This window comes from Chiloscyllium plagiosum, unplaced genomic scaffold (genome assembly GCF_037043375.1).
Source record: "Chiloscyllium plagiosum isolate Xiang-an unplaced genomic scaffold, Cpla_swu_hap1 HiC_scaffold_53X, whole genome shotgun sequence".
In the NCBI taxonomy this organism is placed as follows: domain Eukaryota; kingdom Metazoa; phylum Chordata; class Chondrichthyes; order Orectolobiformes; family Hemiscylliidae; genus Chiloscyllium; species Chiloscyllium plagiosum.
This window is the reverse complement of record NW_028270191.1, coordinates 10656636-10672727: the sequence shown is the minus strand read 5'-3', so window position 1 is coordinate 10672727 and position 16092 is coordinate 10656636. Positions and strand designations below refer to the sequence as shown.

The 16092-nt window shown below is 55.3% G+C and overlaps 1 protein-coding gene across 1 annotated transcript in view; it reads right to left on the bottom strand.

Annotated features, from left to right (window-relative positions):
- The window catches only part of LOC122546787 (integrin alpha-5-like), a 249287-nt gene that overhangs the window by 58167 nt on the left and 175028 nt on the right, over positions 1 to 16092 (bottom strand). Inside the window, exon 21 of the mRNA XM_087985610.1 lies at positions 9535 to 9615. Within this exon, the coding sequence (XP_087841736.1) occupies positions 9535 to 9615 (81 nt within the window). The remainder of the gene's footprint in view (positions 1 to 9534; positions 9616 to 16092) is intronic.

Below are 16092 nucleotides of genomic sequence, written 5' to 3'. Positions count from 1 at the left end.
GACAACAGGGGCAGGGACAACAGGAGCAGGGACAACAGGAGCAGGGACAACAGGAGCAGAGTCAACAGGAGCAGGGACAACAGGGGCAGAGACAACAGGGGCAGGGACAACAGGAGCAGGGACAACAGGGGCAGGTACAACAGGGGCAGGGACAACAGGGGCAGGGACAACAGGAGCAGGGACAACAGGGGCAGAGACAACAGGGGCAGGGACAACAGGGGCAGTGACAACAGGAGCAGGGACAACAGGAGCAGAGACAACAGGGGCAGGGACAACAGGAGCAGGGACAACAGGGGCAGGGACAACAGGAGCAGAGACAACAGGAGCAGGGACAACAGGAGCAGAGACAACAGGGGCAGAGACAACAGGGGCAGGGACAACAGGAGCAGGGACAACAGGGGCAGGGACAACAGGAGCAGAGACAACAGGGGCAGGGACAACAGGGGCAGGGACAACAGGAGCAGAGACAACAGGGGCAGGGACAACAGGAGCAGGGACAACAGGAGCAGGGACAACAGGGGCAGAGACAACAGGAGCAGGGACAACAGGAGCAGGGACAACAGGAGCAGAGACAACAGGAGCAGGGACAACAGGGGCAGAGACAACAGGAGCAGGGACAACAGGGGCAGAGACAACAGGGGCAGGGACAACAGGAGCAGGGACAACAGGGGCAGGTACAACAGGGGCAGGGACAACAGGAGCAGAGACAACAGGAGCAGGGACAACAGGAGCAGGGACAACAGGGGCAGGGACAACAGGGGCAGGGACAACAGGAGCAGGGACAACAGGGGCAGAGACAACAGGGGCAGAGACAACAGGGGCAGGGACAACAGGAGCAGGGACAACAGGGGCAGGGACAACAGGATCAGGGACAACAGGAGCAGGTACAACAGGAGCAGGGACAACAGGAGCAGGGACAACAGGAGCAGATACAACAGGAGCAGGGACAACAGGAGCAGGGACAACAGGAGCAGGGACAACAGGAGCAGGTACAACAGGAGCAGCGACAACAGGAGCAGGGACAACAGGAGCAGATACAACAGGAGCAGGGACAACAGGGGCAGGGACAACAGGGGCAGAGACAACAGGGGCAGAGACAACAGGGGCAGGGACAACAGGAGCAGGGACAACAGGAGCAGGGACAACAGGAGCAGGGACAACAGGGGCAGGGACAACAGGGGCAGGGACAACAGGGGCAGGGACAACAGGGGCAGGGACAACAGGAGCAGGGACAACAGGGGCAGGGACAACAGGAGCAGGGACAACAGGGGCAGAGACAACAGGGGCAGAGACAACAGGGGCAGGGACAACAGGAGCAGGGACAACAGGAGCAGGGACAACAGGAGCAGGGACAACAGGGGCAGGGACAACAGGGGCAGGGACAACAGGAGCAGGGACAACAGGGGCAGAGACAACAGGGGCAGAGACAACAGGGGCAGGGACAACAGGAGCAGGGACAACAGGAGCAGGGACAACAGGAGCAGAGACAACAGGGGCAGAGACAACAGGGGCAGGGACAACAGGAGCAGGGACAACAGGGGCAGGTACAACAGGGGCAGGGACAACAGGAGCAGAGACAACAGGAGCAGGGACAACAGGGGCAGGTACAACAGGGGCAGGGACAACAGGAGCAGAGACAACAGGAGCAGGGACAACAGGAGCAGGGACAACAGGAGCAGGGACAACAGGAGCAGGGACAACAGGGGCAGGGACAACAGGAGCAGGTACAACAGGAGCAGGGACAACAGGGGCAGAGACAACAGGAGCAGGTACAACAGGAGCAGGGACAACAGGAGCAGGGACAACAGGAGCAGGTACAACAGGAGCAGGGACAACAGGAGCAGGGACAAAAGGAGCAGTGACAACAGGAGCAGGTACAACAGGAGCAGGGACAACAGGAGCAGTGACAACAGGAGCAGGTACAACAGGAGCAGGGACAACAGGAGCAGGGACAACAGGAGCAGTGACAACAGGAGCAGGTACAACAGGAGCAGGGACAACAGGAGCAGGGACAACAGGGGCAGGTACAACAGGAGCAGGGACAACAGGAGCAGGGACAACAGGGGCAGGGACAACAGGAGCAGTGACAACAGGAGCAGGTACAACAGGAGCAGGGACAACAGGAGCAGGGACAACAGGGGCAGGGACAACAGGAGCAGTGACAACAGGAGCAGGTACAACAGGAGCAGGTACAACAGGAGCAGAAACAACAGGAGCAGAGACAACAGGAGCAGGGACAACAGGAGCAGGTACAACAGGAGCAGGGACAACAGGAGCAGGGACAACAGGAGCAGGTACAACAGGGGCAGGGACAACAGGAGCAGGGACAACAGGAGCAGAGACAACAGGAGCAGGGACAACAGGAGCAGGGACAACAGGAGCAGGGACAACAGGAGCAGGGACAACAGGGGCAGGGACAACAGGAGCAGGTACAACAGGAGCAGGGACAACAGGGGCAGAGACAACAGGAGCAGGTACAACAGGAGCAGGGACAACAGGAGCAGGGACAACAGGAGCAGGTACAACAGGAGCAGGGACAACAGGAGCAGGGACAAAAGGAGCAGTGACAACAGGAGCAGGTACAACAGGAGCAGGGACAACAGGAGCAGTGACAACAGGAGCAGGTACAACAGGAGCAGGGACAACAGGAGCAGGGACAACAGGAGCAGTGACAACAGGAGCAGGTACAACAGGAGCAGGGACAACAGGAGCAGGGACAACAGGGGCAGGTACAACAGGAGCAGGGACAACAGGAGCAGGGACAACAGGGGCAGGGACAACAGGAGCAGTGACAACAGGAGCAGGTACAACAGGAGCAGGGACAACAGGAGCAGGGACAACAGGGGCAGGGACAACAGGAGCAGTGACAACAGGAGCAGGTACAACAGGAGCAGGTACAACAGGAGCAGAAACAACAGGAGCAGAGACAACAGGAGCAGGGACAACAGGAGCAGGTACAACAGGAGCAGGGACAACAGGAGCAGGAACAACAGGAGCAGGTACAACAGGGGCAGGGACAACAGGAGCAGGGACAACAGGAGCAGAGACAACAGGAGCAGGGACAACAGGAGCAGTGACAACAGGAGCAGGTACAACAGGAGCAGGGACAACAGGAGCAGGGACAACAGGAGCAGAAACAACAGGAGCAGAGAAAACAGGGGCAGGGACAACAGGAGCAGGGACAACAGGAGCAGGGACAACAGGAGCAGAGACAACAGGAGCAGGGACAACAGGAGCAGTGACAACAGGAGCAGGTACAACAGGAGCAGGGACAACAGGAGCAGGGACAACAGGAGCAGAAACAACAGGAGCAGAGAAAACAGGAGCAGGGACAACAGGAGCAGGTACAACAGGAGCAGGGACAACAGGAGCAGGGACAACAGGAGCAGAGACAACAGGAGCAGGGACAACAGGAGCAGGTACAACAGGAGCAGGGACAACAGGAGCAGGGACAACAGGAGCAGAGACAACAGGAGCAGGGACAACAGGAGCAGGGACAACAGGAGCAGGGACAACAGGATCAGGGACAACAGGGGCAGGGACAACAGGAGCAGAGACAACAGGAGCAGGGACAACAGGAGCAGAGACAACAGGGGCAGAGACAACAGGGGCAGGGACAACAGGAGCAGGGACAACAGGAGCAGAGACAACAGGGGCAGGGACAACAGGGGCAGGGACAACAGGGGCAGTGACAACAGGAGCAGGGACAACAGGAGCAGGGACAACAGGGGCAGGGACAACAGGGGCAGCGACAACAGGAGCAGGGACAACAGGAGCAGGGACAACAGGGGCAGGGACAACAGGGGCAGCGACAACAGGAGCAGGGACAACAGGAGCAGGGACAACAGGGGCAGCGACAACAGGAGCAGAGACAACAGGGGCAGGGACAACAGGAGCAGAGACAACAGGAGCAGAGACAACAGGAGCAGGGACAACAGGAGCAGGGACAACAGGAGCAGGGACAACAGGAGCAGAGACAACAGGGGCAGAGACAACAGGAGCAGGGACAACAGGGGCAGGGACAACAGGAGCAGAGACAACAGGAGCAGAGACAACAGGAGCAGGGACAACAGGAGCAGGGACAACAGGAGCAGGGACAACAGGAGCAGAGACAACAGGGGCAGAGACAACAGGGGCAGAGACAACAGGAGCAGGGACAACAGGGGCAGAGACAACAGGAGCAGGGACAACAGGAGCAGGTACAACAGGAGCAGGGACAACAGGAGCAGTGACAACAGGAGCAGTGACAACAGGCGCAGGGACAACAGGAGCAGTGACAACAGGAGCAGGTACAACAGGAGCAGGGACAACAGGGGCAGGTACAACAGGGGCAGGTACAACAGGAGCAGGGACAACAGGAGCAGGGACAACAGGAGCAGGTACAACAGGAGCAGGGACAACAGGAGCAGAGACAACAGGAGCAGGGACAACAGGAGCAGGTACAACCGGGGCAGGGACAACAGGAGCAGGGACAACAGGAGCAGAGACAACAGGAGCAGAGACAACAGGAGCAGAGACAACAGGAGCAGGGACAACAGGAGCAGGTACAACAGGGGCAGGGACAACAGGAGCAGGTACAACAGGAGCAGGGACAACAGGAGCAGGGACAACAGGAGCAGAGACAACAGGAGCAGGGACAACAGGAGCAGGGACAACAGGAGCAGGGACAACAGGGGCAGGGACAACAGGAGCAGAGACAACAGGGGCAGAGACAACAGGGGCAGGGACAACAGGAGCAGGGACAACAGGAGCAGAGACAACAGGAGCAGGGACAACAGGAGCAGGGACAACAGGAGCAGGGACAACAGGAGCAGAGACAACAGGAGCAGGGACAACAGGAGCAGGTACAACAGGAGCAGTGACAACAGGAGCAGGTACAACAGGAGCAGGGACAACAGGAGCAGGGACAACAGGAGCAGAGACAACAGGAGCAGGTACAACAGGAGCAGGGACAACAGGGGCAGGGACAACAGGGGCAGGGACAACAGGAGCAGGGACAACAGGAGCAGGGACAACAGGAGCAGAGACAACAGGAGCAGGGACAACAGGAGCAGAGACAACAGGGGCAGGGACAACAGGGGCAGGGACAACAGGGGCAGTGACAACAGGAGCAGGGACAACAGGAGCAGGGACAACAGGGGCAGGGACAACAGGGGCAGTGACAACAGGGGCAGGGACAACAGGAGCAGGTACAACAGGAGCAGAGACAACAGGGGCAGGGACAACAGGGGCAGGGACAACAGGAGCAGGGACAACAGGAGCAGGGACAACAGGAGCAGGGACAACAGGGGCAGGGACAACAGGAGCAGGTACAACAGGAGCAGGGACAACAGGGGCAGAGACAACAGGAGCAGGTACAACAGGAGCAGGGACAACAGGAGCAGGGACAACAGGAGCAGGGACAACAGGGGCAGCGACAACAGGGGCAGGGACAACAGGGGCAGGGACAACAGGAGCAGGGACAACAGGAGCAGGGACAATAGGAGCAGGGACAACAGGAGCAGGGACAACAGGAGCAGGGACAACAGGAGCAGGGACAACAGGAGCAGAGACAATAGGAGCAGGGACAACAGGAGCAGGGACAACAGGGGCAGGGAGAACAGGGGCAGAGACAACAGGGGCAGGGACAACAGGAGCAGGGACAACAGGAGCAGGGACAATTGGAGCAGGGACAACAGGAGCAGGGACAACAGGAGCAGGGACAACAGGGGCAGGGACAACAGGAGCAGGGACAACAGGGGCAGAGACAACAGGAGCAGGGACAACAGGAGCAGGGACAACAGGGGCAGAGACAACAGGGGCAGAGACAACAGGAGCAGGTACAACAGGAGCAGGGACAACAGGAGCAGAGACAACAGGAGCAGGGACAACAGGAGCAGGGACAACAGGGGCAGAGACAACAGGGGCAGGGACAACAGGAGCAGGGACAACAGGGGCAGAGACAACAGGAGCAGGGACAACAGGAGCAGGGACAACAGGGGCAGAGACAACAGGGGCAGAGACAACAGGAGCAGGGACAACAGGAGCAGGGACAACAGGAGCAGGGACAACAGGAGCAGGGACAACAGGGGCAGAGACAACAGGGGCAGAGACAACAGGGGCAGGTACAACAGGAGCAGGGACAACAGGAGCAGGGACAACAGGAGCAGGGACAACAGGGGCAGGGACAACAGGGGCAGGGACAACAGGAGCAGGGACAACAGGAGCAGGGACAACAGGGGCAGGGACAACAGGGGCAGGGACAACAGGAGCAGAGACAACAGGGGCAGAGACAACAGGGGCAGGGACAACAGGAGCAGGGACAACAGGGGCAGAGACAACAGGAGCAGGGACAACAGGAGCAGGGACAACAGGGGCAGGGACAACAGGGGCAGGGACAACAGGAGCAGAGACAACAGGGGCAGAGACAACAGGGGCAGGGACAACAGGAGCAGAGACAACAGGAGCAGGGACAACAGGAGCAGGGACAACAGGAGCAGGTACAACAGGAGCAGGGACAACAGGGGCAGAGACAACAGGAGCAGGGACAACAGGAGCAGGGACAACAGGAGCAGGGACAACAGGGGCAGCGACAACAGGAGCAGAGACAACAGGGGCAGGGACAACAGGAGCAGAGACAACAGGAGCAGAGACAACAGGAGCAGGGACAACAGGGGCAGAGACAACAGGGGCAGGGACAACAGGAGCAGGGACAACAGGAGCAGGGACAACAGGGGCAGAGACAACAGGAGCAGGGACAACAGGAGCAGAGACAACAGGAGCGGATACAACAGGAGCAGGGACAACAGGAGCAGGGACAACAGGAGCAGGGACAACAGGGGCAGAGACAACAGGGGCAGGGACAACAGGAGCAGGGACAACAGGGGCAGGGACAACAGGAGCAGAGACAACAGGAGCAGGGACAACAGGGGCAGAGACAACAGGGGCAGGGACAACAGGAGCAGGGACAACAGGAGCAGGGACAACAGGGGCAGAGACAACAGGAGCAGGGACAACAGGAGCAGGGACAACAGGAGCAGAGACAACAGGAGCAGGGACAACAGGGGCAGGGACAACAGGAGCAGAGACAACAGGAGCAGGGACAACAGGGGCAGAGACAACAGGGGCAGGGACAACAGGAGCAGGGACAACAGGAGCAGGGACAACAGGGGCAGAGACAACAGGAGCAGGGACAACAGGAGCAGGGACAACAGGGGCAGGGACAACAGGAGCAGGGACAACAGGGGCAGGGACAACAGGGGCAGGGACAACAGGGGCAGGGACAACAGGGGCAGGGACAACAGGGGCAGAGACAACAGGGGCAGGGACAACAGGAGCAGAGACAACAGGAGCAGAGACAACAGGGGCAGAGACAACAGGGGCAGGGACAACAGGAGCAGAGACAACAGGAGCAGGGGCAGAGACAACAGGAGCAGGGACAACAGGAGCAGGGACAACAGGAGCAGGGACAACAGGGGCAGCGACAACAGGAGCAGAGACAACAGGGGCAGGGACAACAGGGGCAGGGACAACAGGAGCAGGGACAACAGGGGCAGCGACAACAGGAGCAGAGACAACAGGGGCAGGGACAACAGGAGCAGAGACAACAGGGGCAGAGACAACAGGGGCAGGGACAACAGGAGCAGAGACAACAGGAGCAGGGACAACAGGGGCAGAGACAACAGGAGCAGGGACAACAGGAGCAGGGACAACAGGAGCAGGGACAACAGGAGCAGGGACAACAGGAGCAGGGACAACAGGGGCAGGGACAACAGGAGCAGGGACAACGGGGGCAGGGACAACAGGAGCAGGGACAACAGGAGCAGGGACAACAGGAGCAGAGACAACAGGAGCAGGGACAACAGGAGCAGGGACAACAGGAGCAGAGACAACAGGAGCAGGGACAACAGGAGCAGGGATAACGGGGGCAGGGACAACAGGAGCAGGGACAACAGGAGCAGGGACAACAGGAGCAGGTAGAACAGGAGCAGGGACAACAGGAGCAGGGACAACAGGAGCAGGGACAACAGGAGCAGAGACAACAGGAGCAGGTACAACAGGAGCAGGTACAACAGGAGCAGGGACAACAGGAGCAGGGAGAACAGGGGCATGGACAACAGGAGCAGGTACAACAGGAGCAGAGACAACAGGGGCAGAGACAACAGGAGCAGGTACAACAGGAGCAGGTAGAGCAGGAGCAGGGACAACAGGAGCAGGTACAACAGGAGCAGGGACAACAGGAGCAGGGACAACAGGAGCAGGGACAACAGGAGCAGGGACAACAGGAGCAGAGACAACAGGAGCAGGGACAACAGGGGCAGAGACAACAGGGGCAGGGACAACAGGAGCAGGGAGAACTCCAACAAGACTCAATCAGCAAACAGCAGCCAGCTCAGGATAATCACACACATGTACAAATATACTCACACACTCACACACATTCTCACACACACAGACATTCACACACACACACACATACACAAATATACTCACACACACACACACACACAAATATACTCACACACACACATACACACACACACAGACACAAATATACTCACACACACACAGACACAAATATACTCACACACACACACACATACACAAATATACTCACACATACACAAATATACTCACACACACACACAGACACAAATATACTCACACACACACACACAAATATACTCACACACACACATACACAAATATACTCACACACACACACACACATACACAAATATACTCACACACACACATTCACACACACACACACAGACACAAATATACTCACACACACACACACAAATATACTCACACACACATTCACACACACACACACACAGACACAAATATACTCACACACACACACACATACACAAATATACTCACACACACACACACACATACACAAATATACTCACACACACACACAGACACAAATATACTCACACGCACACACACACACACAAATATACTCACACACACACACACACATACACAAATATACTCACACACACACACACACAAATATACTCACACACACACACACACACATACACAAATATACTCACACACACACATTCACACACACACACACAGACACAAATATACTCACACACACACACACACATACACAAATATACTCACACATATTCACACATACACAAATACACATACACAAATACATATTCACACATACACAAATACGCACACACATTCACACATACACATACACACACATTCACACATACACACACACACTCACACACACACACATTCACACATACACACACACACACATTCACACATACACACATACACTCACACACACACATATTCACACATACACACACACACTCACACATACACATACACACACACACATACACAAATACACACACACATTCACACATACACACACATACATACACAAACACATACACTCACACACACATACACACATACACTCACACACACATGCACACACACACTCAAACACACACATACACACACACACACACACACTCTCCCCACACCCCCGTTCTCCACACTTACTTCGGCTCCAGATTTCATCGGGTTGCCCAGGTCACAGACCACTGTGTCATTGCTGTACGTGCAACTCAGCTTCGCCAGACTCTGCCAAGAGGACAGCCAGAAGGTGAGACACGTTCTGTGCGTGGGAGAACCCTGCCTGGCACAGAACAGGACAGAGGTAGGCCTATCAGACACTATGGGACAATTTAGCATGGCCAATCCACCCTAACCTGCACATCCCTGGGCACTATGGGACAATTTAGCATGGCCAATCCACCCTAACTTACACATCCCTGGACACTATGGGACAATTTAGCATGGCCAATCCACCCTAACCTGCACATCCCTGGGCACTATGGGACAATTTAGCATGGCCAATCCACCCTAACCTGCACATCCCTGGGCACTATGGGACAATTTAGCATGGCCAATCCACCCTAACCTGCACATCCCTGGGCATTATGGGACAATTTAGCATGGCCAATCCACCCTAACCTGCACATCCCTGGGCACTATGGGACAATTTAGCATGGCCAATCCACCCTAACATGCACATCCCTGGGCACTGTGGGACAATTTAGCATGGCCAATCCACCCTAACCTGCACATCTCTGGGGACTATGGGACAATTTAGCATGGCCAATCCACCCTAACCTGCACATCCCTGGGCACTATGGCCTGCTGGACAGAAAGCATTCTCCTGACAAATCGTGTGAACAAGGGCAACACACAAAGACTGTATCATTCACATCCACACCATTCAGGTCCCTCTCAGGAACCGACACAGCACAAATACTCCCAGGACAGGGACAGCACGGGGATAGATACAGAGTAAAGCTCCCTCTACACTGTCCCCCCATCAAACACTCCCAGGACAGGGACAGCACGGGGATAGATACAGAGTAAAGCTCCCTCTACACTGTCCCCACATCAAACACTCCCAGGACAGGGACAGCACGGGGATAGATACAGAGTAAAGCTCCCTCTACACTGTCCCCCCATCAAACACTCCCAGGACAGAGACAGCACGGGGTTAGATACAGAGTAAAGCTCCCTCTACACTGTCCCCCCATCAAACACTTCCAGTACAGGAACAGCATGGGGTTAGATACAGAGTAAAGCTCCCTCTACACTGTCCCCATCAAACACTCCCAGGACAGGGACAGCACGGGGTTAGATACAGAGGAAAGCTCCCTCTACACTGTCCCCCATCAAACACTCCCAGTACAGGAACAGCATGGGGTTAGATACAGAGTAAAGCTCCCTCTACACTGTCCCCATCAAACACTCCCAGGACAGGGACAGCACGGGGTTAGATACAGAGTAAAGCTCTCTCTACACTGTCCCCATCAAACAGTCCCAGGACAGGACAGAGTAAAGCTCCCTCTACACTGTCCCCACATCAAACACTCCCAGGACAAGGACAGCACGGGGTTAGATACAGACTAAATCTCTCTCTACACTGTCCCCCATCAAACACTCCCAGGACAGGGACAGCACGGGGTTAGATACAGAGTAAAGCTCCCTCTACACTGTCCCCCCATCAAACACTCCCAGGACAGGGACAGCATGGGGTTAGATACAGAGTAAAGCTCCCTCTACACTGTCCCCCCATCAAACACTCCCAATACAGGAACAGCACGGGGTTAGATACAGAGTAAAGCTTCCTCTACACTGTCCCCCCATCAAACACTCCCAGGACAGGGACAGCACGGGGATAGATACAGAGTAAAGCTGCCTCGACACTGTCCCCATCAAACAGTCCCAGGACAGGGACAGCACGGGGTTAGATACAGAGTAAAGCTCCCTCTACACTGTCCCCACATCAAACACTCCCAGGACAGGGACAGCACGGGGTTAGATACAGAGTAAAGCTCCCTCTACACTGTCCCCCCATCAAACACTCCCAGGACAGGGACAGCACGGGGTTAGATACAGAGTAAAGCTTCCTCTACACTGTCCCCACATCAAACACTCCCAGGACAAGGACAGCACGGGGTTAGATACAGAGTAAATCTCTCTCTACACTGTCCCCCATCAAACACTCCCAGGACAGGGACAGCACAGGGTTAGATACAGAGTAAAGCTCCCTCTACACTGTCCCCACATCAAACACTCCCAGGAGAGGGACAGCACAGGGTTAGATACAGAGTAAAGCTCCCTCTACACTGTCCCCATCAAACACTCCCAGGACAGGGACAGCACGGGGTTAGATACAGAGTAAAGCTTCCTCTACACTGTCCCCACATCAAACACTCCCAGGACAAGGACAGCACGGGGTTAGATACAGAGTAAAGCTCCCTCTACACTGTCCCCATCAAACACTCCCAGGACTGGGACAGCACGGGGTTAGATACAGAGTAAAGCCCTCTCTACACTGTCCCCCCATCAAACACTCCCAGGACAGGGACAGCACAGGGTTAGATACAGAGTAAAGCTCCCTCTACACTGTCCCCATCAAACAGTCCCAGGACAGGGACAGCACGGGGTTAGATACAGAGTAAAGCTCCCTCTACACTGTCCCCATCAAACAGTCCCAGGACAGGGACAGAGTAAAGCTCCCTCTACACTGTCCCCACATCAAACACTCCCAGGACAAGGACAGCACGGGGTTAGATACAGACTAAGGCTCTCTCTACACTGTCCCCATCAAACAGTCCCAGGACAGGGACAGCACGAGGTTAGATACAGAGTAAAGCTCCCTCTATACTGTCCCCATCAAACACTCCCAGGACAGGGGCAGCACGGGGTTAGATACAGAGTAAAGCTCTCTCTACACTGTCCCCCCATCAAACACTCCCAGGGACAGGGACAGCACGGGGTTAGATACAGAGTAAAGCTCCCTCTACACTGTCCCCATCAAACACTCCCAGGACAGGGACAGCACGGGGTTAGATACAGAGTAAAGCTCCCTCAACACTGTCCCCCCATCAAACACTCCCAGGACAGGGACAGCACGGGGTTAGATACAGAGTAAAGCTCCCTCTACACAGTCCCCACATCAAACACTCCCAGGACAGGGACAGCACGGGGTTAGATACAGAGTAAAGCTGCCTCTACACTGTCCCCCCATCAAACACTCCCAGGACAGGGACAGCACAGGGTTAGATACAGAATAAAGCTCCCTCTACACTGTCCCCATCAAACACTCCCAGTACAGGAACAGCATGGGGTTAGATACAGAGTAAAGCTCCCTCTACACTGTCCCCCCATCAAACACTCCCAGTACAGGAACAGCACGGGGTTAGATACAGAGTAAAGCTTCCTCTACACTGTCCCCATCAAACAGTCCCAGGACCGGGACAGCAGCGGGCTAGGGACAGAGTAAAGCTTCCTCTACACTGTCCCCCCATCAAACACTCCCAGGACAAGGACAGCACGGGGTTAGATACAGACTAAAGCTCTCTCTACACTGTCCCCCATCAAACACTCCCAGGACAGGGACAGCACAGGGTTAGATACAGAGTAAAGCTTCCTCTACACTGTCCACATCAAACACTCCCAGGACAGGGAGAGCACGAGGTTAGATACAGAGTAAAGCTCCCTCTACCCTATTCCCCCCATCAAACACTCCCAGGACAGGGACAGCACGGGGTTAGATACAGAGTAAAGCTCCCTCTACACTATTCCCCCATCAAACACTCCCAGGACAGGGACAGCACAGGGTTAGATACAGAGTAAAGCTTCCTCTACACTGTCCACATCAAACACTCCCAGGACAGGGAGAGCACGAGGTTAGATACAGAGTAAAGCTCCCTCTACCCTATTCCCCCCATCAAACACTCCCAGGACAGGGACAGCACGGGGTTAGATACAGAGTAAAGCTCCCTCTACACTATTCCCCCATCAAACACTCCCAGGACAGGGACAGCACGGGGTTAGATACAGAGTAAAGCTCCCTCTACACTGTCCCCCCATGAAACACTCCCAGGACAGGGACAGCACGGGGTTAGATACAGAGTAAAGCTCCCTCTACACTGTCCCCACTTCAAACACTCCCAGGACAGGGACACCACGGGGTTAGATACAGAGTAAAGCTCTCTCTACACTGTCCCCCCATCAAACACTCCCAGTACAGGAACAGCATGGGGTTAGATACAGAGTAAAGCTCCCTCTACACTGTCCCCCCATCAAACACTCCCAGGACAGGGACAGCACAGGGTTAGATACAGAGTAAAGCTTCCTCTACACTGTCCACATCAAACACTCCCAGGACAGGGAGAGCACGAGGTTAGATACAGAGTAAAGCTCCCTCTACCCTATTCCCCCCATCAAACACTCCCAGGACAGGGACAGCACGGGGTTAGATACAGAGTAAAGCTCCCTCTACACTATTCCCCCATCAAACACTCCCAGGACAGGGACAGCACGGGGTTAGATACAGAGTAAAGCTCCCTCTACACTGTCCCCCCATGAAACACTCCCAGGACAGGGACAGCACGGGGTTAGATACAGAGTAAAGCTCCCTCTACACTGTCCCCACTTCAAACACTCCCAGGACAGGGACACCACGGGGTTAGATACAGAGTAAAGCTCTCTCTACACTGTCCCCCCATCAAACACTCCCAGTACAGGAACAGCATGGGGTTAGATACAGAGTAAAGCTCCCTCTACACTGTCCCCCCATCAAACACTCCCAGTACAGGAACAGCATGGGGTTAGATACAGAGTAAAGCTCCCTCTACACTGTCCCCATCAAACAGTCCCAGGACAGGGACAGAGTAAAGCTCCCTCTACACTCTCCCCCCATCAAACACTCCCAGGACAGGGACAGCACGGGGTTAGATACAGAGTAAAGCTCCCTCTACACTGTCCCCACATCAAACACTCCCAGGACAGGGACAGCACGGGGTTAGATACAGAGTAAAGCTCCCTCTACACTGTCCCCCCATCAAACACTCCCAGGACAGGGACAGCACAGGGTTAGATACAGAGTAAAGCTCCCTCTACACTGTCCCCCCATCAAACACCCCCAGGACAGGGACAGCACGGGGTTAGATACAGAGTAAAGCTCCCTCTACACTGTCCCCCCATCAAACACTCCCAGGACAGGGACAGCACAGGGTTAGATACAGAGTAAAGCTCCCTCTACACTGTCCCCCCATCAAACACCCCCAGGACAGGGACAGCACAGGGTTAGATACAGAGTAAAGCTCCCTCTACACTGGCCCCCCATCAAACACTCCCAGGACAGGGACAGCACGGGGTTAGATACAGAGTAAAGCTCCCTCTACACTGTCCCCACATCAAACACTCCCAGGACAGGAACAGCACGGGGTTATATACAGAGTAAAGCTCACTCTACACTGTGCCCCCATCAAACACTCCCACGACAGGGACAGCATAGGGTTAGATACAGAGTAAAGCTCTCTCTACACTGTCCCCCCATCAAACACTCCCAGGACAGGGACAGCACGGGGTTAGATACAGAGTAAAGCTCCCTCTACACTGTCCCCATCAAACACTTCCAGGACAGGGACAGCACGGGGTTAGATATAGAGTAAAGCTCTCTCTACACTGTACCCTCATCAAACTCTCTGAGGACAGGCACAGCACGGGGTTAGATACAGAGTAAAGCTCCCTCTACACTGTCCCCCATCAAACACTCCCAGGACAGGGACGGCACGGGGTTCGATACAGAGTAAAGCTCCCTCTACACTGTCCCCCATCAAACACTCCCAGGACAGGGACGGCACGGGGATAGATACAGAGTAAAGCTCCCTCTACACTGTCCCCCATCAAACACTCCCAGGACAGGGACAGCACGGGGTTAGGGCCAGAGTAAAGCTTCCTCTACACTGTCCCCCCATGAAACACTCCTAGGACAGGGACAGCACGGGGTTAGATACAGAGTAAAGCTCTCTCTACACTGTCCCCATCAAACACTCCCAGGACAGGGACAGCACGGGGTTAGATACAGAGTAAAGCTCCCTCTACACTGTCCCCCCATCAAACACTCCCAGGACAGGGACAGCACGGGGTTAGATACAGAGTAAAGCTCCCTCTACACTACCCCCCCATCAAACACTCCCAGGACAGGGACAGCACAGGGTTAGATACAGAGTAAAGCTCCCTCTACACTGTCCCCCCATCAAACACTCCCAGTACAGGAACAGCATGGGGTTAGATACAGAGTAAAGCTCCCTCTACACTGTCCCCCCATCAAACACTCCCAGTACAGGAACAGCATGGGGTTAGATACAGAGTAAAGCTCCCTCTACACTGTCCCCATCAAACAGTCCCAGGACAGGGACAAAGTAAAGCTCCCTCTACACTGTCCCCCCATCAAACACTCCCAGGACAGGGACAGCACGGGGTTAGATACAGAGTAAAGCTCTCTCTACACTGTCCCCACATCAAACACTCCCAGGACAGGGACAGCACGGGGTTAGATACAGAGTAAAGCTCCCTCTATACTGTCCCCCCATCAAACACTCCCAGGACAGGAACAGCACAGGGTGAGATACAGAGTAAAGCTCCCTCTACACTGTCCCCCCATCAAACACCCCCAGGACAGGGACAGCACAGGGTTAGATACAGAGTAAAGCTCCCTCTACACTGTCCCCCCATCAAACACTC